We start from the raw sequence: 25,288 nt of genomic DNA on the forward strand, positions 1-25,288 counted from the left end.
TAGATTCTTGCATTGAGCAGGGGGGTGGACTTGATAGCCTTATAGGCCCCTGCCAACTCTACTATTCTATGATTCTATGCATGCACAGCACAGCTCATGCACAATATGGCTAACAAAGCAATACATGCAAATTCAGCTAGGGTCTATAATATTAATGCAAGGTCAATTTATGGAGAGTTTCAAAGCTGATGCTTGTGATAAGCCTAATCCTCTCGGTAGGCAGAAGGTATCACTGTACTAGCCTCGTGCATGGAATTGATGAGAAAGCCATGGTGAGATGGATCCTCAAATTGCTTCTGACTTTTTTAAAAAATGTGGGTGCATAAGAGAGAGCAGTCTGAGAGCTATTAGGGTTTGGAGTTATTGCAAATATTTCCACCCCTAAACCTTTAAGTATAGTTGGGTGCACTTTCTGCATGGCACTTTTAAAAGAACTCATGCATCAACATAGATATTTGTGTATATGTGGAATACAAAGACTCCAGTAATTAAGGATTTTCTGCTAATCACTGCCATGTTACTTACCAAATACATGTTCTTAAACTTCCATTCTGTCTTTCAGGTCATGTTATAACTTAATTATTTTTGTTATCCTTTATTCTAACATACATCACATATTTCCATAAACAAAATGGAAATGGACTGCCTTCAAGTCAATTCCAATTTATGGCGACCCTATGAATGGGGTTTTCATGATAAGCAGTATTCAGAGGTCTCCCATTGCCTTCCTCTGAGGCTGAGAGGCAGTGACTGGCCCATGATCACTTAGTTAGCGTCATGGCTGTGTGGGGATTCGAACCCCATCTTAACCACTACACCACACAATAATTGAAATTAGAACAGCCATGGCCAAACACAACAAAATGAGTTGTAGAATTTGTTCTAGAATGTTAGTGAACTGGCCAGAATCTGGTTCTCAATCAAGGATTGTTCCAAATTGGGGATTGGGGTGTGATTGGGGGAAGATACTGTTCACAAAAACATTCAAAAACTGTGAAAATTGTTCCCACTGGATTGGAAGGGAGGGCTGCAAACAGAAGCATTTTAATTACATCACTTCAGTTATATTAGCATTGTCAATTGACCATTTTGCAAAATAATATATATAATCCAACTTGCTTTGGAAGAGTTAAAAGAATAGCTGCAACATTCAAGGGCCTCTGCTAAACGTTTAATTAAAAACTATGTTGTGGATCCACTCCTTCTTCACCTCTAACCAATAAGGCCTGCATAGGACATGGAACTACTGAAGGAGAGGCAAACTGCCACTGCCTCTCCTCCTCCTCCTCTTCCCTTGCTGTTAATGTTTTGCTGCTGCTAATGTGGCAGCAATGTGCCTTCCCCTCCCCCTCTCCTCTCCTCTGCCTTGCTTGGAGGAAGGGAAGGGGGTTGGAGCAAGGTATTATGAAGGAGGTGGCACAGGGGAGTGCCTGTACCGTTGATGCTTTTCTGAGGTAGCTAGACATTCTCTTGTAAAGTTATTAAAATGATTTAAATATTAAAGAAGGAGAGAAGGAGCAGTGGTGTGAGTTAAATAAGCAGGAGCCTGAGGGAAGTGAAATTCCTTGCCCCAATAATTGTCTCCTTACATGCAAGCAAAGGAGCAAGGGCATTTCCATACTAGTGGCCCCTCATCCCCTCTCCTATACTACTAGTTTCATTTCCCCCTTTTGCATGCATTGAGTTGTATGCATTGTAGAGCTGAATGTGTACATTTATACATGCAGGAGATTGTGCCCTGTATAATTAGAAAGTTAATGTGCAAAACAATACAGGGGTGTGTTTTTTAAATCCCTCAAATAATTTTGGGTGAAATATATTTGCAAAACTGAGCACATATTCTTTCACTATTTAGAATATTTCCCATCATGAATTACATTATTTTAAAAGCTTTTCTTATGAGGACATTATTTGAAAAACTTTCTTATGAGGAAAATGTCATTTACAATAATCAGAAACAGCAACTATAAACATACCTTTTTTACAAAATGATAGTGATCTAAAGCTAAAATCCATTGACACATGGAGCAGCAGGCAACAGACACAAGTCCAACTTTTATTGGGCTGAAGTCTGGTGACCTCACATATTTTTTCAACTGCAGAATTACCTAAAATGAACACACACAGGTTATTAAAATCAGTGATTTAAAACAATCATAGGTCTTATGAACAAGTGTAGGAGGATTATACCAACTCTTCAATGAAAACTTTCTGAGAAACCTCAGCCCAGGCCTGAGTATGGTGGTCTCCCCAAACCTTCCACATTAGTTGTGGATATAAGCAAATATTACTTGGAGGGAGGTTAAATTCTCTAATAGTTCAACAGGAGCTCAGAAGAAACAAAATATTTACCAGAAAATTATTTTCTGATCAGTTTTGGGCCCATCATACTTTCCAGTTCTACCTGACTGGGTGACTAGGGATGTGTGAGAATTCTGCCCAATTTAGATTTGGTACCAAATTTCCATTAATTTGCTTATTTCCTATAGATGTGGATCAGATTTTTATGCAGTGATTTTCCACTGCTATTTTTAGAATTTTTTTTTAAAAAAAACAGCATCAAAATATTGATAATATTAATATTTAATCGATATTTCTTTTATTAGCATTTTTAATTTATCAACATTTCCTTTAAAAATAGTGACATTTTCTTTAAAAATATTGATAATATTAATATTTTAATTGATATTTATTAGCATTTTTAATTTATCAACATTTCTGTTAAAAATAGTGACATTTTCTTTAAAAATATCGATATTAATATCAATATTTTTTCCAAGGGGACAAAAATGGATCAGTAAAAGCAATGGCTTGCAGACAAAGAATGAGGTTGAATTGACATCAGCCTGTTAGGTTGACAAAATGTGTTTGAACCAGCACTGAACCATCCCTATGGGTAACTTCAACATATTGTTGCGCGCCTCTCCAATCTCCAAGCGGTGAGATTTCCAGGGTCCCTGCGTTCATCCAGGTTTGGTTTCCTTTAGGAAGAAGGTCAGTGGAGACTGTGGTGTCTTTATGAAATATGGTTTATTTACACACATTCCATCCTGAGCTTAGGATGGAGGGGTTCAAGGCATCAGTAGTCCAATATCCAGTTTTCCCATCAGCGTTACAGGAGGTTACCATGATGCAGAGAGCCACCCTCTCTGCCTGCCTTCAGTTTCCAGGCATTCTCTAGACCACTCTAAAAACACTCAAAGCACAAACTTCTACTAGCCACCAGGAAGGGGGGGGGAGGCTCTCCTGAAGAGTTTCAATGACAAAAGGGTGTTCCTGGCCCATTCACCAGTTGCTGGGCAACTGATAGACCCATTCTCCTACCTGGCCACTCTATTAGCTTAACAAAAGATTCATCTGACCAGCAGAGCGAGTTCCTCATTCCAAGGCACAGGATTCCAAATCAGAGGTTGGAAGGGGAGCCACAGGGATCATCCATTCCAACCCCAAACTCATAACAATATATTTATTTAATATATTTCTACCCTGATTTCAGGCCAACCCCTACAAGGCAGTGCTGCCAGCATACAATAAAAATGTTAAAAACAAAACAGTGGACAAATAACATAATAAACATAGCATAAGATAAAACTCATATATAGGGGGCCAACAAAAAAAATCAAGATAACTAATGTATCCTATTACCCACATCGTTCCACAGATTAGGGGGCAGTGTGGAATTTGCATTTTTGTGCTCTTATGAATATACCAAGAGGAGGGAGTACATTGTATATGTCATATACAGTAGTAGGACCGTGTAATATGTAGCAGAGAACTCTCGTTATTTTTTATACAAAACCATTTCTCCAAGCCAATTTTTTAAAAAACAAAAACAGATATTCTCAACTGTCTCAGTTCAGCTGGAATTCTATATATCCCTTAAGAAAATGTGTGTAATTTGACTTTGCTTGTAGCAACGACAGCATCACTGCAGTAATCAGGGAAAACCCTAATGGTGCAAGGTAGCACTAATCCAAGCAAGTGTGTCACAAAGCAGAAGGTTGCGATTGCTAACTGATCTCCCAGAACACCTATAATTCAGCAATTATCAATCCTTTGTGAATAATCCTTCAAACCCGGTGACCATTTTACATTTTCTGAAGAGGTTCATGCTCATCCTCTTGCAGCCAGCAGTGCAAGAACACCTTAATAAAATAAGATTTATGGAGTGGAACAGGGGACTTAGTTGGTATGACTAAAGCTAACCTAGGAAACTCACCACCTGTGTCATTTGTTATGTAATGATACTCATGTCTAGTCTGAACCTATTGTGAAAAACCCTTTTAAGATTCATGGTGAGGTTCACACATTGCCCCCCCCCCCCCGTAACTGGGAGCACATTGTATGTTTAATCTTTTCAGCTTCTTGAAACCACTCCAGAAGGCTGCTCCACATTACATTTTTTTCCTGACACCCCACCCTGATGGCCATAGGAGCTGGTTTCTCTTTCGTTTTTCGTTAAAGACTTTAGCTAGATCCCTTTCTTACCACTTTGTTCCATATAACTTTTGCCCCTGAACAGCGTTTGTTATTTTCTTTGGGATTACCTAGGAATCCTCTGTAGAGAAGTCAGTGTCTTTTTAAAAAGGGACGTTTCTTCTGTGTTTAACCGAGATAAGTGGGTTCAATGGAATCCAAATTAAAGAAGAAAAGGCAGAAATGTAAAGAAGAAGATGAAGCACCTCACTTTTTATGGGGTTATGGAGATCTCATTGCTACAATAAATGGTGACTTATTGGCTCTGTTCTCATAGGGGGATCTAACCCTGGTCTCTCCTGACAACCCAGAAAGAATTGCACTTGACTTGCAGACATAGACTCCTACCCATTTGTGAGAGTGCTCCTCTATGATACAGCAAAAATCCAACTTTTTCCTCCCCATTTTCCTTTTACCATCAGACAGATCACTATTAGGATTTTAACTCTTAAGTTCTTTCTATCTCCTCTATTTCCCTAATTTAATTCTTAGCCCTTGCAAGACCAGGACAACTAATACTCTGCATGTGAACTTCCCCCTTCCTGATTCTCTCCCCTCCCCCCTCCCTTGCTTAAGATACCTCGGTAGAAGTAGGGTTGCCAGCCCTTCAGGCTTGGCCTGGAATGACCAGGAGTTCAGCTCTATCTCCAGGAGAATTGCCACCCCTCCAGGTCTGGCCTGGAGTGTAAGAATTGATCTCAATCTCCAAGAACCTCTTGTGGCCAATACTGGAGATGTGACAAGCCACCACTCTGGTCTCACACTGGCCTGTCATCTCAAGATATCTAAGCAGGAAGGTGCAGAAGATACAAGAGGGGTTAATAGTAAAGAGAGAGGAAATCCATGGAACATAGTCCTAGGTAAATGTTGCAAAATGAGTTAGGATACTGGCAGGAGGAGGAGCTGCGTATTCAAGAATAGTTCTCTGTATCTCTTTGTCGCTAAGCATGTTGCAGCTGCCTGCAGAGCCAGGAGGCCTTTCTGGACTATGCTGCTCAGTCATACAATTTTTCTTTCTCAAATTTAAACAAAAACATTCAAATCATGACAGACCATGGTGGTAGTGAAGGATCTTCCAACAGCGGCACAGCAAAAAAGAGGTGTTCGTATTGTTATGAGCATGGGGAATTGGAATGGATGATTTCTGTGGGTCACCTTTCCAGCCTCTGATTTGGAATCCTATGCCCAGAAGGCTGTCTCTGCTAGCCAGATGAATCTCCTTTGTTAATCAAATAGAGTGGCCAGGTAGTTAATGGGCCTATTTAGTTGCCCTGGCAACTGGTAAAAGGGGCTAGGAAGATCCTTTTGTCATTTTAAACTCTACTGGAGCAGAGTCTCTCCCCCCACTCCTGGGAGCTGGCAGAAGTGTGTTTGGAGTTTGTAGTGTGTGTTCTAGAGAATGGCTGGGGCTGCAGGCATGCAGAGAGGCTATCCCTCTGCATCATGGCTATAGGATGCCCCTGCACCCAGATGGAAAAGCTGGATATTAGACTGCTGATGCCTTGAACCCTTCCATCCTAAACTCAGGTTGGAATGTGTGTAAATAAATAAACCATATTTCATAAAGACACCGCAGTCTCCGCTGACCTTCTTCCCAAAGGAAACCAAACCCTGGATGGGCGCAGGGACCCCCAAAATCTAACCGCTTGGACATTGGGGGAGGCACGCAACAGTATAGTTTTAATGATGAATGGTGCAAGGAAGATGCATTCAAAAATTGGCTTCACAAAGTCAGCACGGTTACAACAGAATGCATTCTATGCTGTCAAGGATTTACAGTTAAGTATAAGGGAAGAAAAGCAATGAGAAGCCATCATAAAACACAAGGAACTGGAGAAACAACAGAAAAGAATGCAATAAATCTCATCTTTTTTTAGCAAAAGAGACTCATTCCAAGACAATCAGGTGACAACAGCTGACGTAGGGCAGGTTTACCATAGTATTTCCCACCATTTAAGTTATACAAGCAAAGACTGCGAACAAAATGTTTCCAAGAATATTGCCTGATTCTGAAAGTGCCAAAAAAAATCAAAAAATATTTTGGCACCAAAATCATTAGAAGTTTGTTTAAGGACTTTGATAATGCACAGCTTTTTTCCATTCGGTCTGACGCCTTCAACAAGGCACACAGGAAATTCTTCCCATTAACTGTATGTTACTTTTCTGTGACAGAGGGAATTAAGCATGGCTTGCTTGATTTTTACAATGACAATGAGACAAGTGAGGCAATTGTGACATGGATCTTCAATATTCTACAGAACAATGGTTCCAGCATCAACAGTGTGTCTTCTTATGTAGCTGACAATGCCTCTGTAAAATTTGGAAAACACAATGGCCTCCTGATACAAGTGGGATGCAAATATCATATAATCCACAACTGCCTCAAACATGGGATTAAGTCTTTGAGTTTTGATGCACAAATATTTATCCTCAAGGTATACAGTGAGCTGAGCTTCTTGGCCAAGAAGGCAGAATCTCTTTTGTCCTTTTTTGAGTTTGTAGAAATGGAATACAAAGATGTGCTTCGGCACAAACCAACAAGGTAGCTGTCACTTGTACCCGCTATTGAACACATGCTACAATGCTGAGGGCACATTTTTTTTTCCAGAGGGGGAAATTAATTTCATTTCAGAGGGGGAAGAATGTTTGAAGACTGTGTGGGCAGCTTTCAGTGAGGAAGAATACAAATCTCTCCCTCTTTGTTGTGTTTATTTTTTGCACAATCTGGTGGTAATCTTTCAAGATGCTGTAAAGAAATGAATGCAACTATGACAGCTCCACAGAACTCTATGGTGTCATGGAAGGCCTCCGTTCAAAACTGAAGAGAAGAGAGGACAAATTCTATGGAAGATCAGCCTAAGTCATTTTGGATAATGTGTCTCTGACAATAAAAAATTCAGAGAGGAAGCCTTTAAGACATTGACACAGTGCACTGAATAACTGGAGAAATTGTATGTTTGAAACACCACTATTTAAAAAACAAATGGCAGTGCTCTCACTTTACAGTGATTTGAAATGGGCAGATTTACAGGCACTGAGATTGACACTGACAAGAGATTGTCTCCAAGGAGGTGGAGGTTTTCAGATAAATGTCAGATGGTAGTGGCGGCCAAATGGAGAAACTGGTCTCTTCTGCACTTTCCGTTCCTGTTTCTAATGCTTACTGTGAGAGAGTTTTCAGTTTAATGACAGAACTCTGGACCAAGGACAGAAACAGGCTGAGTGATAGCATTGTGAATGCTGAACTGCAGGTGAAACTGAACATTAACGTGACCTGTGCAGAGTTCTGGACTTATTAAAAAAGAACCCGGATCTGCTAGAAACAGCAAGAGGCCAGCTCAAATATAAATTTAAAAAGGATGAAACGGAGGACAAGCCAACCCAGCTTTAATATAAAAATATGACATTATATTTCAAGTATTTTAGTATGATGGTGTTATACATACCTAGCTGCAGAGAGGGAGAACAGAACAAGCTTAAGAGGGTGACAGAAATGGCTTCTGCTAGTGGTTGCCTTTGGAGACTCTCCCCAGGGTTTACTTTTTTTTAGAAAAAATACTCTTCATTTAAAGGTTTTTGAATTTTTTACAGAATGACAACAAAATGACATGCAGAAAGAAAACAGAGTACACTGAGAGAAGAAAACACAAAAAAGGACAAAAATAGTATAAAACAAAAATAAATAAATAAGGGTGTGTGTGCTCTCTGGCCTCTAAAGGTCTGGTTTTCCAAGTTTGGTTTTAAAAAGTAAAGGCAAATAGAAGAGGTGGAATTGGATCTGTGAATTTAGACGGGTAAAGCAACAGGTAGAAATTCAATCTCAGTTTGAAAAAAAATCTCCAGGTATTTCTTCAGCCAGAGTTGGCAACCCTACATAGAAGGTAATTCTTCACCTTCAGCCTTCTCATTTCCTATTTTTACAGTAACTAAGCAAAAAATCCAAGCAAATAAGAGCAGTGCAATATTAGTCTGAAATCTGCATTAATGTTATATATCTTATTAAGGTCTAATTTCAGTATTCCTAGGTATACAACAGAAGAAACAAAAGAATAAACAAAAAGAATATACTCTGCATCCCTCCTTTACCTTTTCTGGCAAATTATCTTTGTCAAGAGTAACTAACTTCTTTAGGAACCCAGGATCTGCAAGAAGTAATTTTGCTGTTGTCCAGGTAGGTTTCTTTTGAAGAAGAACACAAACTGCATTCATAACAGTTAGTACAAGTGGAGGAGGCCGAGCATACACCCTGTATGATATATAAGAAAAGTGAACCATACAAAATTGAATACCGTTTGTGCCAGAGAAATCCTAACAACTTTGGACAAAGCCAGACTACCAGACTATGGCATTTCCTGCTTCTTTAATCTAGTATGATTAAGGTACATTGGTATTTCTGAAGCAGACGCAGAATGCAGCCCCTAACCCATGGAAATAAAAGAGCCAACTACAATTTATGGGTGAAAACAGGCCACAACTTTATCGGACTACAGCAAGTAAGTGTGACTGTCATGGCAGTAGGATGAGGATGCACTTTCATTCTGACAGCCATTGCTATGGGAATGTTTGTCCCCCCCAAAAGCCAGCTGAGGTGCCACCTTTGGGTGTTGGTCAGTGTTAGACTCCAGAGATGGCGCAGCCAATGCCCCTGGGATCTGGCTGGGAAACCAGTGGGAGTGGGTGCATGCTGGATTAGGCCTGCTCCTCCCACACTAGGGACTTGGCCCACACATATCCCCACTAGACCTCTTATGGGAGTTCCCTTTATGTCTGATCCTACCCAGTGCCATCCAATGGCATTTCTGCCTTAGGTTGTGACAGAAGCAATATACATCTAACAACTGACAAAGCAATCAATGAGGGATAGGCAAAAAACCTACTCAACCAAATGCCAATTTGATTGAGAGGAAAATTTCTATGCAGCTCTGTCAACCAGCAACCCTTTTAAGAAAAATTCAGTGAAGCACTAAAATGAGGAAGGATAGGTGGGGAAACTGGTGTGTGAAAATGGCCCTCAGTGTGCAGCAGAGCCAAGGCCTTTCCCGTCCCCTTCCATGAGCTCTGGTGGAATCACCCGGGACGGACCACAGGAGGTTCTGTGAGAGATGGTACATGAGCAGAAGGATAATTCCCCACCTGTTGCTGCCTGCCCCACAAACAGTTCCCCACGCTTACAAGTGCGGGGCTAGGATTTCACATAGATCACTAAAATATTTGACATGATATGCTGCCCTAGACTGAGGGACAAAATACACATTTGCAACCTGGTGAATTTGAAGGAGGTTGCAGTTTAGTGTAAACAGGTGCAATATATAAACAACATTATGAATAACCTTATGTTCAGATAATGGGAGTTAATGCAACAGTCCTGAGGATCTTTTTAAAAACAATTCCCATACAAATGCAGAATGTTCTTGACACACAAGAAATCATCTGCCTGGAAGTGCCCAAGTAGTCAAATGCATTACTTGACTGTCCTAAACATTGGCTTTTATTTTATTCAGTCTCTTCTACTTAATCAAACAGCTCTAATTTGCCCAGAATACAGAAGAGAATAGGCAGCCCCTCACACTTGGGAACATGACTACAAGCCAGTTCTATGGCACCGATTACCCACCTTCTGGAGATGTTAGCAACTCATTTCCCTCTTCTTAAAGGCAAGAGTGAGCATGAATTCAGCCTGGTAGGACTAGCTCTTCCTCCATTTTTCCTAAACCTTTTCATTCTTTAGACTGGCTAAAATGGTCCTGCTTATACAGGGACTTCTATCCAGACACTAAACTACTTCCCTCTGTATTATTGTCGGTAAAGAAGAAATCTCTTCTTGAGAAGAAGAATGCTAATCAGCAGTGCTGGTCGAAAGGAAATGCTAGTCTACAAATCTTTCTCCTCTTGGCCAGACATGAAGAAGGAGCTTGGGCCGCTGTCTAACAACAAGTAGGGAGAACACAAATGCCACCTACACACAAAACTTTGGAATGTGCCCAAAATATTTAGAATTGTATGTCAGACATGTAACTATTAAGACATGTAACTAATTTCATCACAAAAATCATGAAATTAGAGCTAAGTTGCAAATTTATTTACAGAAGCAAAATATCTTAAAATTTGGTGACAGCATTCTTTTCTTTGTTCTCCAAAGTTTAGACTACAACTCCCACCAGCCTCAGCCAGCTTAGCCAATGGCTGAGGATGATGGGAGTTGTAGTCCAACAACATCTAGGGACCCAAGGTTGAAGAACAGTGCTTTAAACCATATCTACTTTAAAGTACCACAATAGCTGTAACGCTTATCTAAACCATAATGAATAAAGATGAACAGAAAAGTGCTTTGAAATACAGCATTTCATATACTCCAATCAAGAGCAAAACTCTTACCTAATTTCTGCAATGTGATTTTTGTCAAGTGCATCAAGAGCAGCAAGGGCTTTTTCTAAAGATGGCATTACAATACTGAGCTCATCTGCTGCTTGCTATATAAATCAAAACATGAAGAACAGTTAGACTTTGATGTTTACTTTTAAAATGTATCCTAACACAATCTCTGTTTTCTTTTTTTTTTTTTTTTTTTTCAATAATTTTTATTCAAATTTTCATAAAACATACAAGACGAAATCATAAAACATTCAAAGACAAAAAACAAAATCAAAAATAGTTAAACAAAAAAAAAAAAAAAGAAAAAAAAAACAAAAATAAAAAATAAAGAGTAAAATATTGACTTCCCATTTGTCAAAGATCAAATCAGTTATAAGTCTATAATATATAACAATCCTGTCTCTTAAGTCATATTATAAAATCACTTTCCTCCAGTAGTTATCTTACTTAATCATCAAATCTCATAAACATTACTTTATTCTTTCCACAAAAAGTCAAAGAGAGGTTTCAATTCTTTAAGAAATATATCTATCAATTTTTTTTCCAGATAAGCATATCGATTAATCCATCTCATTACTAATTATGATAATCTTATTGTCATAACCATAGTCAAAATAAACATTTCAATTAATCCATCACATCAGAATCTGTTAGGTTCAGTAATTTCAGTAGCCATTGTTCTATTATCCCTATTAGTTCCATTTTCCATCTTCCATCTTCAGTAGTCTTGTTAAGTCCAGTAATTTCAGTATCCAATCTTCCATTATCAGTATTCCATAATAATCTTGCTGTCAAAACCATAGTCATATAGTAAGAGTCTGATGGGAATTACCTCTATCCCAAATATTTTCTTGCCATCCATTCTGAATAGGTTGCTGAAATACTGCTGTAAAATCATATCTCTGTTCTTTTTTTCAAAATACACTGGGTCATCTCTTGAAAGTTTTTCCATTGTCACATGGCTGCAGTTAATTCCATAGATTTTCTCTATATTGGGCTCCATCACATCAATCCAGTCCAGAAGATTATCCATGCCGTTGATAACTTTATCTCTAGAATCTTCATTAATTTCTTCAGAGATAACATTGAGTTCCAAACAATAGATTTTATTTCTAAAGTCCATAGACTCCAAATCTTGTTCCTGTTCCACGTTTGTTCCAATCTCCGGGATCTCCTCTCTCACAGGGACCCCTGTTCCAGTCTCCAGGGTCTCCTCTCTCACAGGGACCCCTGTTCCAGTCTCCAGGGTCTCCTCTCTCACAAGGACCCCTATGTCTTTAATCTCCTGTGTCTCCAAACAATAGATTTTGTTTCTAAAGTCCATAGACTCCAAATCTTTTTCCTGTTCCACGTTTGTTCCAATCTCCGGGGTCTCCTCTCTCACAGGGACCCCTTCCAGGGTCACCTCTCTCACAGGGACCCCTATATCTTTAATCTCCTGCTTCATTTTACTCAATTCAATTTTCAGCTCCTTACAACCCTGTCGCAGGTTTTGTTTCGTTATCTCAATCTCATCCATTATTTTCTGAAACATAGTTATTTCCAGATTCTCAGCCACTTTCTTAATTGCCATTTTAAAAGAAAAATATAGGAAAACCACTTCTTATTTCAGCAACAATTGGGTTAATACTCCAAACTTGGTGACATCACAGTATAAACAGAGCAGACAGCCTTATCTCTCCATGCTTAAGTAAACAAAATGCAGTTCCCAGGATCGAAACAATTAATGGCGGTCGTCAGGAAACAGATTCGTCAAAATAAAATAGACCAAAAAGAGAGTAGTCTCAGACAATATAATATTCTTCAAAATAAAAATCTGGAATAGAAATCCCTCTTCTGTGTATATCTTTAGAATGCAAATCCAGGACAGCTTTTTGCAACAAAAACAGAGATAAGCTATTAATTAGTGAGTAGCAGAGAGAAGTTATGGCTCCCCAGTGAGATGTCAAAAACCGATCAATCTGGCAAATCTCTTTTAAACAGCAACAATTTAAGTCAAGTAAAAGAAAAATATAGAAAGAAGGGTGCTTGCCTGTTAGTGCGTTCTCTCTTAGAAGATAAGATGAACGTTCGCTTTATCAGATAGAGCTTGTTGTTGAAAATCCGTCCCACCTTCGTCGGCTGGACCTCGTCCCATAAATTAATGAGATCTGGTCGTCCCAACAAAAATAGGCTTTGAGGTTAATCTCTTCGTTTCTCCCTACCCGGGAGAAGTTTAATCAGTCAAAAAAAAAAAAATCTGACTGATATATCTGAATAAGCTTCTTTTGAGGCAGGAGCCCGTCTCAAAAGCAGGCACAGGCTAAGTCACCCTTCCCGGAAGTCCACAATCTCTGTTTTCCATTCTCTGGATTTTTTTCTATATAAGAACTCCCTTTGTTTTGTATGGAGTGCAAAGTATTTTTATTAGTGTTGGTGCTGGTGAAAGGCATGTGTTGATAATTTACAATTTTTGTTCCAAGTCACCTGCAGCTGAAGCACATATCCCAAAGTGTACAGAAAATGCAGAGAGGAGATTGTAATTTGGAATGGAATGAGAAATTGTACTGATTAGCTAACACCAGCCATTTTACACAAGAGACTTTTTGTTCATCTCCCATCCTGTAGGACCATTGCCATTTTATTGGAGATCTCAGTGTGCCTGTCATTTTGCCAAGAAACTGGAAACATCCAACATGGGACAATACAAATGGAAGGACAATGTGCTGTACCTGGGCATATTCTTCTACAGTGCGTGTTTCTGCAGCCATAATTTCTTCATCCTGTTTAACAATAGTTCGAACTTGCTCTACAACTAATGCATCTTTGTGAAGCTTTTCCACAAGTTCCTCTATTTCCTGGTAGGAGAGATACTTTTCTTAGTCAAATATCTTTCTTACAGAATCTCTGAAACAGTAATTGTTCTAGTATTTTAGAAATACAATGGATGCTTTATAAGCTAATCAGCAAGATTTTTATGGGATAGCAAAGATGACATGCACAATAAGAACATAAGGGCTGTGTTGTTGGATCAGAACAGAAGATCCATCTATTCCAGATGCCTATAATCACCCTCACCCTCATTATTTATTATCCATCCTTCACCCAAAGGTCCCAGGGCAGGTTACAACAAATTTAAAATACGACATTAAAAACAACCTAAAATTCCAAAATGGGGTGGGTCCTAAAAGTACATGTCTCAGGTCAGGGTAAAGTGGTGTGTCATCAGCATTTGCCAAAAACTGTACAACAAAGTTGCCAGATGCACCTCAGTAGGGAGTTCCACAACTCAGTCATATGTCCCTAAAATCCTGTAAGCATAGTGTGATGTAGATGTGATAGCATCTGGTAATCAAAGATATATTGCCTTTCAGTTGAGGTCAATAGATCTATCATCCATGAATCTGTTCAATCCATTTAAAATACTATCTAACTATTGGTTGTTAGCTCTCTGTGTACCCCAAATAATGAGGTTACTCATTAACAAGATATCAAAGCAGCCATTAACAAGACATCAAGGCAGACCAGGGAACCCTTAAGTGTCCAAGTTGCTCAGTGGCCTCTGTTTTTCAAAAAAACAAAAAAGCCCCCAAAACACATTACCTGCCCCTGCTTTATTTTTCTGAGAAATGAAACCAAGCTGACTGAGGAAACGCCAAGAGCTTGAGAGAAGAGCAGTTAGAGAAGGGAAAGGAGAGGAGATCTTTCATATTTATGGACAGATCTAGCTTTTAATCACAATAAATTAATGTCCCAAGACACTCCAATCTCAGTGATTTGGGGGAGGATGCTGAAGTATATAAACAGAGTTGAGATAGGTCACTATTTTCTAGTTTCAGCTGTGAAAACAGGGCAGAAGAAGTGGAGTTAGATGAATGAAGTGGCCTGCTTCTTTCCCAATTGTTCTTTTACCTAATAAACAATTAAAATAATAGCTCACATGGAGGGAACTTCCAGGAAATGAGAGGGGGACAAGAAAAAAATGGTGTCTTTTCCAGTTGTTTCTAATTAAGGTAACATCACATAGCACACTGGCCCCCAACACTATTTGTCTGAACTTTGGCAGATTCCTTATCCATCTCTCTTTCAAACCGTTTTCCCACAAAAAATGAGAAGGGACATGATTTCTATTTTCCCACCCCAAAACATTAATATCTGTGCTTGTGGGAGAACCAGTGCACAAAACTTTCTGAAATCAGACAGACTTCATCCCCTCAAAAGAGGTGGCTTGCCATTTTCATCAAATTCTGGCAGAAAATTTATAGTTTTCAAAATTTTCAAAATTTATGGGTTTTTTTTTAAGAAAACCAAATTCAACGGTTCTCTGCACATACACCCTGCATGAATTTGTCTGAAATTTGGCAGGATTAATCCACTTGGTGGGGGTGGGGGCTCTTTTGCCTGCAAAAAATTATATCTATTTTTAGATTCCTCACTATAGTCAGCAGGTAAAAAAATAGTTTGGGATTCAACAGATCAGATTTGGACCTGAACAACAAATCAGAATAACACAAAGTGGATCTGAAACAGACTGGGCTGCTTTCAAATGCAACAGATACAAGGCAAATCTGTGGTCACTGCACACCACAGCGGCTATCTGTGACAATATTTTGTGACAATAAATGAGTTAATTATATACCGTGTTAAAAATTGTTCTTTTTGTCTAAAACTATTGCTAATCAATGTTTTGTTTCAGCAAAACAAAGAACCTATGAGAAGCTGAGCAAAGCTTAAACAGATTGATTTTGGTGCAAGTGCAGCAGCAGATTAGATGTTTGCAAAGTAGAGCTGGGAGAGACCCTTACCTGACATCCTGAAGAGCTGCTGCCAATCAGTGTTGACAATACTAGACAAGATAGCCCCTCTCAAAGTGTTACCTTGCCCTGTATTTTGAAAGGGGCTTCAAAATCAGCTGATCAGCAGTGCCTGGAAATACATTTTCTGCTGAGCCCTGACATTACTTGTCCCACACATGACACTGTATATAAATCAGGTCTATGACAGGTGGGCATGACTTGACTAAAATGACCTCCTGGGCCAAATGAGGTGGCCTAGCAGGCATAATTAGGCTTGCAGGCCAGAGGTTTCTCAGCCCTGTTGTAATATATTTGCAATGCAATTTTAACCATGTCTGCTCCAAAGTAAGTCCTATTAAATTCAGTGGAACTTACTCCCAGGTGAGGTTAGGTGTTCTATTCAACTTAGTACTAAGTCAAATGTTCTGTCAGTATAAGGAATTTTCCTTGTGCAACAGAACATTTTTCCCCTTCCCTTCTTGCATGCCCCCTAAATCTATTCTGGGGTTTCTCCTAACCCTCTAGAGCAGATTTGGGGATGGCACGGGGCCCACATGGGGGAAGATGAGGAGGAAATCCATTTGTACTAGTTGAAGTTGTTATGCTAGTGTGAATTTAGTTGAGCACCATCCTAGGACTGCAGCCTAAGCTGACTTTTTCAGTGAGATCTCTTTCCTATCAGTTTAGGCTCCTTCAGTGTATATGAGAAGGCGGAAGTGTTTTTTTGTTGTTGTTCCAATGTCCATCACTTTGCAAATGATTATTTGCAATTATTATTGGACTAATGTCTTAGCAGACCTGATATAAAACTATATACAATATAGTTTATATGCTTTAAATTCTGCCATGAGTCCTGACAGGAGATCACTGAGTATTTTGCAAAAACGACAAAGCAATTCTGAGTTAAATTGTACCTTTGATTTCTTCTCTATTTGAGGACCAAGGACAAACAACTCATGTTGCATAACTGTAATCTGTGAAGTTGCTTCGAGGATTTTGGTCAGACCAGAATGATAGGACGCTCTAAAATTAAAAATGGTTAAAATCCAATCATAGTTGGAACTTTTCTGTTATATGTTGTCATAGACAGTTAGTTATATATGAACCTGGTTTGCACACTATGGCTTAGCAAGACTACTAAGGAGCTTGCAGCTGCTTTGCTCCTCTCCAATCCTTTTTGCTGCTGTACTGAGCTATGAACAAGATTTGTTCTTGGTTACAGTTCATGGTTAGTGAGGAGAGATTTTAGCCATGACTTCCAGCTGGGATGACACCCTAAGCCAAACCTTGACTTAGCCAAGTATGTCAGCAAAAGGACCAAGGTGGAGCAAAGACGATGCAAGCCCCTCTTTGAGAGCCTGCACATTCACATGGTTTTGCCAAGCCACAGTTTGGCTTGCTGCGTTGGGCAAACCAGATAATTGCATTAGTTCATTTGGGCCCCCTAAGCAAACTGTCTTTCACTGACAGCTAGCTAGGCTCTTAAATATTATAGAAAAACGAAATGCCAGTCATTGTCATTGGGCATGACAGGGTAGCCAGTGCTGGATAGGTTCTTATACCGTTAACTGGAGGTCACCTCATCAAAAAGCTGCATTCCATGGGCTGGGTAAACCTGTGTGCAAGGCCACCTGGATCTAGCAATCAATGCACAGCTGCAGAATCCAAGATATCATTGAACAAAGAATACCAAGATGTACTGTGATAATGCACCAAAGATGTACCAGTGAAGGCTGTTTTACCTCTACTTCTGCCATGCTGAGCTCTTGTAGCATAATACTTCCACCTCTGGAAATCCTACTGCCTCTGCAGCTGAAGCTTGGCAACCACGAAAGCCTCAGAAGTACTGGAGTGTAAGTATTTTGTGCACAGGGACGGGCAAATCTGTCAATTTCATTTTCTCTGTTTCGTATTTTTTCAATCTTAAATTCGGTTCTCCACATTTCCAAATCAGTTTGTGAAATTTTATTTAAAAGTCCACATGAAAATTAGGACTTCTGGGAAGGATTGCTTAGCTTGTGCCTGCCTCTGAGACGAGCTCTCGTCTCAGAGGAAGCTTTTTCAGTTTTAAAACCAGCCAAAAGGTTTTTTTTGACTGGTAAAAACTTTCTCCCAGGCAAGGGAGAAACGAAGAGATTATCCACAAGCTTCGTTGTGTTTGTTGGGGGACTTGAATTCATTAGGAACGAAGGACCTGCCAGCAACGTCGGACGGAGCCAGGGAATTTCAAGCAAGCTCAAACTGATTAAGCAAGACTTTTTTTTTCTTTAAAGAAAAACGTATTCTAACAGGCAAGCATTCTTCTATCTACTCTTATCATTTTGTTATCGTTACAGTAAAAGAGATTTGTTAAAGGATCAGCAACAAAGAATCCCTGGGTGAGTTATAACTTTCTCTCATATACACAGAATTAAGGAGGAAGAAAATCGAAATAGCCTATCTTTGTTTTTTATTGCAAAAAGCTGGCATGTTATTGAGCATTTTAAAGATATAAACGGATGAGGGGCAACTAATCTAAAGAGGAAATCTGATTTTATGACATTTGAGACTATTTTCTCTGATCTACTTTTTTTTTTTTGGACGAATCTGCTTACTTTTTATGCCACTAGTTTTTTGGATGCTGTGAACAAAATTTGTTTTGCACTTTTGGACACATAAGAGATAAGGCGGTTTGTGCTGTCTAGAGGGTGATGTCAGCAGGCTTGGAGGATTAACTCCTTTGTGACTGGAAAAAGAAATAAACTGTTCTTTGCTTGGGAATAGTTAAGAATGACAATCAAGAAGGTGGCTGAGACCCTGGATGTACAGGAAGGGGTTCTCTATCTAGATATGTTTCAGAAAATAATGAATGAGATTAAGCTGGTGAGACAGGAGCTGAGACAGAGCAGACAAGAGATGAAAAGTGAATTTGGCAAAATGAGACAGGAGCTGAAGGAAATTCAGGATTCTGTGAGAGGGGAGGTGGATGAGACCAAAGATATGGCTGGACAAATAAAAGAAGATGAAAGAAAAATTAAAGGAAAGGTTCAAGCCCTGGAGATTGGAATAGATATATCAAATATGGACTTGGAAAAAGATTTGGATTTTATGGCTGTGATGGATCCTGGAGACAAATATCACTGTTTGGAATTCAGCGCTGTCCTTGAAGGAATTGGTGAAGAGATTAGAGATAAAGATATCAACGGTTCAAAAAAATTCCTGGATTGGAAGGATTTGATGGAACTTGAAATGGAGAAAGTTTACAGAATTAATTCCAGATGTGTGACAATGGAAAAACTCTCAGGAGATGTGATGGTGCATTCTGTGGAAAGGAGGAGCAGAGATGCAGCTTTACAACAACATTTCAGTGGTACATTCGGAATTGATGGCAAGGAAATATTTGTGATGAAAGAAATTCCTATCAGACTTTTATTATATGACTATGACTATGACAGCAAGATTATTATGGGTGCAAGGATGGAGATGGAAGATGGAATTAACACTGAGAATGGCTATTGAAACTACTGGACCTAGCAGACTTGATGAGATCTATAACTGATCTGCGACAAATCGGAAGTCAACATTTTATTTTATTGTATTAGTTATTAATTTGTTTTTTGTTTGTTTTGTTTTGTTTTGTTCTGTTTTGTTTTTTGAAACTTTGAATAAAAATTAATGATAATAATAATAAAAAAGTCCACATGAAAATTCAGCAGCATTTTAGTGCAAATTTCTTCTAATATACACAATTTTATATGCAGTTTTGTCTAATGTAGTTTTTAAAAGCAATTTCCCCTAATATAATGCATATTGCATGTTATTTTTAAGAATATATGCATTTCTATGCACACTTTACCCTAGTATATTTGTACATATTACTTGGCTCAAAGACTGCATTGCAAAACTCAGAGAAATGCAAAAAGTGTGGTGATGTTATAGTTCATATATTGTTTCAGGAACTGTAAATTAGGTAGATTCATCTTTAAATGCAAACTGAACCAAATTTCTTCCCCATCCCTATGTGAGCATGATGTCCACCCTGAGCCAGAGAGGCTGGATAGTTTGCCATTTCCAAGCAATGGATGTATTGCATATCTTGTTTCATACCTGTCGCTCAGAGTTTTTTCTTTTGTTGATTTCAGTATGGTTGAAAATGTGTTTATGAACTGCAAGTAACTGTTGGGAGTGATGTAGTAATGCCTTTTAGTTTCCTTCAAGTACTTTTCAGTTATGATAGATACATTTTTGTGAATGTTAACACATATTTGGACAAGCACATTTCTGAACTTCTGCAAAGAAATACAATAATGAAAATACTCTATTTTTATATAATATATTTCTGTTTAAGGACATTTTGTTTGCAATGTTTTAAGGTACAGAAATAATAAAACATGGCTTCATTTACCTGTAACTGCTGTTCTGTACTTGACTCCTTAGAGAGCCATGCTAATGATATGTGCACATAACGACTACAACTCTGAATATTTTAGTATTCTGATTATAGGCATTCCTCCCCCTCCCCTGGTTAATTCTAACTCAGATGGCTTTCCAGAGTATGTCTCTGCTGGCATTCAGCAGGGGCTGAAAGACCCAACTAACCAGGAAGGATTCTGGAAAACAATGTTGCTAAATGGTAACACAAATCAAACTATATTTTGTTAGCTTCTGATGTTTTTGTCGTGAACTGCAAACAAAACATAACAGAGAACACAGTGTGTGTGTTTTTTAAAAAAATACCCCATGTATTTGCAGTGTGATTCAATTTTTAGATGTCCAACTTTCTGGGGCAGAGCCAAAATGGAGAGAACACATTTTACACAATGAATACTCCTCCTCTCAAAATGTATGCTGCTCCGTAATTTTGATGCGTAATTTTGATGACCATTGGAGTGGGGAAGTGTCTGCATAACATGATACTTCCAATCAGAGGGAGCAGGAAGCATCATCTTCATTCCAATTTGATTTCATGGTGTCATCACATAGCCAGATTTGTTTGGCTATGTAGTATCATGATGTCATCAGGCCGGCTACATGTTCCATGGCTAGCAAGATTATGTAGTCAACAAGAAGAACTGAAAATACAACTATCATTAGGAATGTACTGGAAATAAATGAAGTGAAAAGGCAAGTTTTTTTGGTGGTCCTCCAACTCCCCCTTTCACACTAAAAATAACATTCAGCGAAGTATGGAAGGAGCATCTCACTTATCATTTTGCATCACCTCAAGTTTGCATCATCCCCTCTAGGATGCACACCTTAACATGGTGAGGGGGTTTCAGAGTGGCGAAGAAGCTGAGAACAATGCTCTCAGGAGTCTAGACCAAGAGGCTAGACTCCTAGCAGGGTCACCCAAGGTGGAATGGTCAAAGCTGAGACACCAGACTAAGATGCACCCAGACTCAGAGGAAGGCAATGGTAAACCACCTCTGAATATCTCTTACCATGAAAACCGTGTGAATAGACTATCCAAAATGCAACATGGGATAGTGCTGGAAGATGAGACCCCCGGGTCAAATGGCACTCAGCGAGCTACTGGGGAAGAACAATGGATAAATACAAGTAATGCTGTGACTAATGACACAACTGGGTCAAAGCTGAATGGAAACCCAGAGGCTGATGCGCACAAATGCGAAAGTAGAGTCTGGAGTTGTATGATGTACACAATAGGCCATAAAGGAAGCCACAAACCTGAACTTACAAGATCTGAACAGGGTGGTTTATAATAAATGCTATTGGAGGTTGCTGATTCATAGGGTCGCCATACGTCTCAGTTAACTTGAAGGCACATAACACACACACAAGTTATATACTATATAACAGGGGTAGCCAATGTGGTGCTGACCAGATCCCTGACCAGTGGCCATACTAGCTGGGGCCAATGAGAATTGTGGTCCAAAACATCTGGAGGGCACCACACTAGCTATCCATGCTGTATAACTTTATCCTGAATTTGCAAAATGGGTTAGAATAATTCATGCAAAGCTTTAATTTGTACCAAATGCTTAATGAAAATCAACCTTACCTCACTAGTGAGGTAAACTCCTGCTCAGGGCAGGATATACATTTAATAAATAATACATTTAATAAATAATAATAATAATAGTGAGGACTATAACAACATGTTAATTACTATTTACCATGTGATAAAATGTACAAATACCCTACCTGATTCTGAAATGAGTCATCATGGCTAAAGTAACTGTCTGCAACATGGCAAAGAGCTTCTTCAGGCCAGGTTTCATACCAGTCAACTGTACAGCAATTAATAATGGCAGGATATGTCCGGCAACGTTGACGAAAGATCAGTCCTGCATTACTTGTTGTCAAAACGATATGAAGATTGCTATGTACCCTCTGAAATAAAGATTTAATCCTTTGTGAAAGCTATACTCATATACATTAATTTTCAAAAATATGCATGCAGTGATGTTTAGATTGTCATATCTGAGAATGCAATCTTATTTCCACTGTATTGTAAGTAATCTCCATTGAAATCAATGGGATTTACTTCTGAGTAAGCATGCTTAGAATTGCACTGTAAGTTATTCAGTGTCAACAGCAGATTAAGAACTAATGCTATATTGTTTGCACTGAAATTTCAGAATTCTGTGTTCCACACCAAAAGAGCAGATAGTGGTCTTTCTTCTAGTACATGATATTAATTTTGAGATGGAACTCTTGATTTTTCATAATAAAATTTAAAACACATGCTAATTTCCTCTTCCCCCTTTTTCCTAGAGAAATGCATCTTTTAAAAATAATACATATTACTTTCATATAAAACACACATATATGTTTCTTTTAATTTACATTAATAGTACACTATTATTCATCTCTTATTTATTATTTATAGTCAAAAGATACTATTGGTCTTATCTGAAAGGTATTTCTCCATGATGTTATAATGGACTCAGGTGGTTTGGCTCCCTCTAGTGCTCAAAGACAGGAAAACAGTAACCACACAGGAAAACCTTTGGCTTTGTTCCCTTGATGCAACCTCATTTACATTCTTGACAAGTTAAGGAGCAAATAAATACAGGCCCAAGTAACAAAACACAGAATCATAATACAAATTTGGACAACATATAGCAACACTGCTGAACGCAGTTGACACCAAGTAGAACTGGTTCCTCAGATTAACACTAACATCACTGAAATTTAGGCAGCTGAAAAACTCAACAGAGTGTGGCCCTGAGTCCATTATAACATCACAGAGAAATGCCTTTCAGTCAGATAAGACCAATGGTCTCATCTACCATGATGTTATGATAGACTCAGGAGGCATCTTCAAAAGCTGACCATAACAATTAGGATGGGAAAAAACAAAAGCTTCCTAAGTTGAAGGGAGAATGTTTTGTAAGACCCACATTCCAAATGCTGCTTCAGCAGAAGCAAATAAATCTATTTTATAGTGCCTTGTAAAACTGTTAGGACTAGTCCATGTGGCTGCTCTGCACACCTCTAGAAAAGGGGATTTAGTGGAAAAAGCAGCAGTAGCATCCACAACACTGGTGGAATGTACAGTAATTGTAGAAGGAGCTAGTAAGTGCTAATAATCATATCCTATGGCAATACATGCTGTAATGCTAGGGTAAAAGTAGACACTTTCTTCCCTAAGACTGAGGGTAGAAAGATGAACAAAGATTCTGATAGCTTAAATGTGCAAGTCTTAGAAATATAAATGTTCAAGGCCCTGCATATGTCCAGAGAGTGCCAAGCCTTTTCAGATAGATGGGAAGGGGAAGGACAGAAGGTGAGGAGAATAAGTTCCTGCTGCTGATGGAATGCAGAGTTAACCTGAAGAAATGGCAAAAGATACTAAATGCATTTGTGTTCCAAAAAAAAGGGAAAAGAAAAAAGACTTAGACTGGCTATGAAATACTATTATAGTAAGACGGACAGAGAAGGATGGGGACTGCCCAATTTGCAGTTATACTATGAAGCATTTCAGTTATGTCAATTAACCTTTATGATTTTAAAAGCTAATAAAACTTGGATTAAGTTAGAAGAAAAAATATTAAATTTAGGCCCCTTATGGTCAGTCCCATTTACATCAACACAAAGATCCTTGATAACAAAACCCATTCACAGGATCTATTTTTATAGTCTGGAGGAAATGGCAATCAAAATTATCTCTGGTATATCCCCCTCTTACCCCACTTCAAAGATATCTAGGTCTATATGGTGAGTCTGTAAGACAAATTATTTGGGGTTGAGAAAGATATGGATATGATGTTTTGGCTCCAAAAGGATTCATACTTGGAGAATGAGCTGTTAATTAGCATATAAGACTTTAAAATGATACATGCAACATAAATTGAATTATAAATGCAAAATCATTTAGTGTCTGACATTGTTTCAGTCAAATTAAATATGAAAAATAGTGCTCAGAAAAGTTTGGATACATGAAATAAAGAGGAGGTAAACATGTTTAAACATTCTCTCAAATATATTTAAAATTATATATTTAAAATTCTACCTGTAAGAAAAATGAGTAAATATCTTCTGTTTTGTTAGAGTATTTAGCCTTCTCAGCAACAGATGTAAGTTGTACAATAATGTTATCTAATTCATCCTTCTCAAATAAATTGGGTACTTGTCCCGATTTCAGGATACAACTCAGGTCTTCTAAAAATGACTCCTACGAAAAAAGGATATTAATTAGTAATCTGCATATAGCTAGTTAGTTTGTCAAAGAACCAGAGATGTAAAGGCCCAGAGAAAAAAGGAAAAATGGGGGAAAAACTACTTTTCTCCCATTCCCCCCCCAAACTTCCTAGTATTTTTTAAAAAAAATTAGGGAAAAAATGGGAACAAATATTTTTTTCTGATTTTTTGGTGTTTTTTCTTGGCCTTCACATCTCTACAAAGAAGGAATGCAGGCTCAACCAATCTGGTGGTCTACAGGTTTTGGACTACAACGCCCATCATCTGTACCAATCATGTGGCAAGGGCTGATGGGAATTGTAGTCCAAAACCTCCAGAGGACACCAGGTTGGTGAAGGCTGAACTAAGATCATGCTGCCACAATCCAACACAGAGGTCAGCATGATTAAGCCAAACTGAAATCAATGGACTTAATTGAGCTTCACTATCTGCTGGATTGTAGCTATTGTATATTCCAGACCTAACGAGGTCTGAGTAAAAATCATCTCATAATGGTAGTTTAAATTCAGAATAAACTCCTATGCAAATACCTGACTTCTGCAAAAGGCTCTCTGGGCTCTCCACTGCAAAAAAACTGTACACCTCCCTACACAGATATTGTGGGAGAAATCCAAACATATTTTTCTCAAAGTAATGCAATTATATATTACAACCCAGAAACAATTCAGATAGCTTATGGGTTGTTCTGCTGTTGCAGGGAAGTTCTCAAATTGCAATAGTTTGTTGCTGTGAAAATGTTGTTCTATCCTTGCTTGCTTCTTCCATTGGGGAACAAGATTGTTTGAGTGTTATGGAAATCTGCTTGACAGTGCCTGTGAGATCATTACTGATAAGTGACACAGCTGCTTCATTAATGTGTGCATTAAAAAAATACTATAGGCATTTTAAAGCAAAATGTGGCCTTCAAAACAGCTTTAAGAACAATAATAAAAATAATTGAAAAAACACCAAACACATTTTCAAATAGTAGCAACTAGATATTAACATTAAAGTTGAATGTATAGAAGAACAGCTGACAA

General features: G+C 38.5%; 1 protein-coding gene across 1 annotated transcript in view; it reads right to left on the minus strand.

Annotated features, from left to right (window-relative positions):
* Positions 1-25,288, minus strand: part of DNAH14 (dynein axonemal heavy chain 14) — a 472,613-nt gene that overhangs the window by 90,710 nt on the left and 356,615 nt on the right. The window contains exons 58-65 of the mRNA XM_061626120.1: positions 24,082-24,243; positions 21,757-21,956; positions 19,710-19,883; positions 16,538-16,646; positions 13,560-13,685; positions 10,852-10,946; positions 8,563-8,722; positions 1,977-2,108 (exon numbers count right to left, since the gene is read on the minus strand). Of these exons, the coding sequence (XP_061482104.1) occupies positions 1,977-2,108; positions 8,563-8,722; positions 10,852-10,946; positions 13,560-13,685; positions 16,538-16,646; positions 19,710-19,883; positions 21,757-21,956; positions 24,082-24,243 (1,158 nt within the window). The remainder of the gene's footprint in view (positions 1-1,976; positions 2,109-8,562; positions 8,723-10,851; positions 10,947-13,559; positions 13,686-16,537; positions 16,647-19,709; positions 19,884-21,756; positions 21,957-24,081; positions 24,244-25,288) is intronic.

The sequence above is a fragment of the Rhineura floridana genome, chromosome 4, assembly GCF_030035675.1.
Source record: "Rhineura floridana isolate rRhiFlo1 chromosome 4, rRhiFlo1.hap2, whole genome shotgun sequence".
NCBI lineage: Eukaryota > Metazoa > Chordata > Lepidosauria > Squamata > Rhineuridae > Rhineura > Rhineura floridana.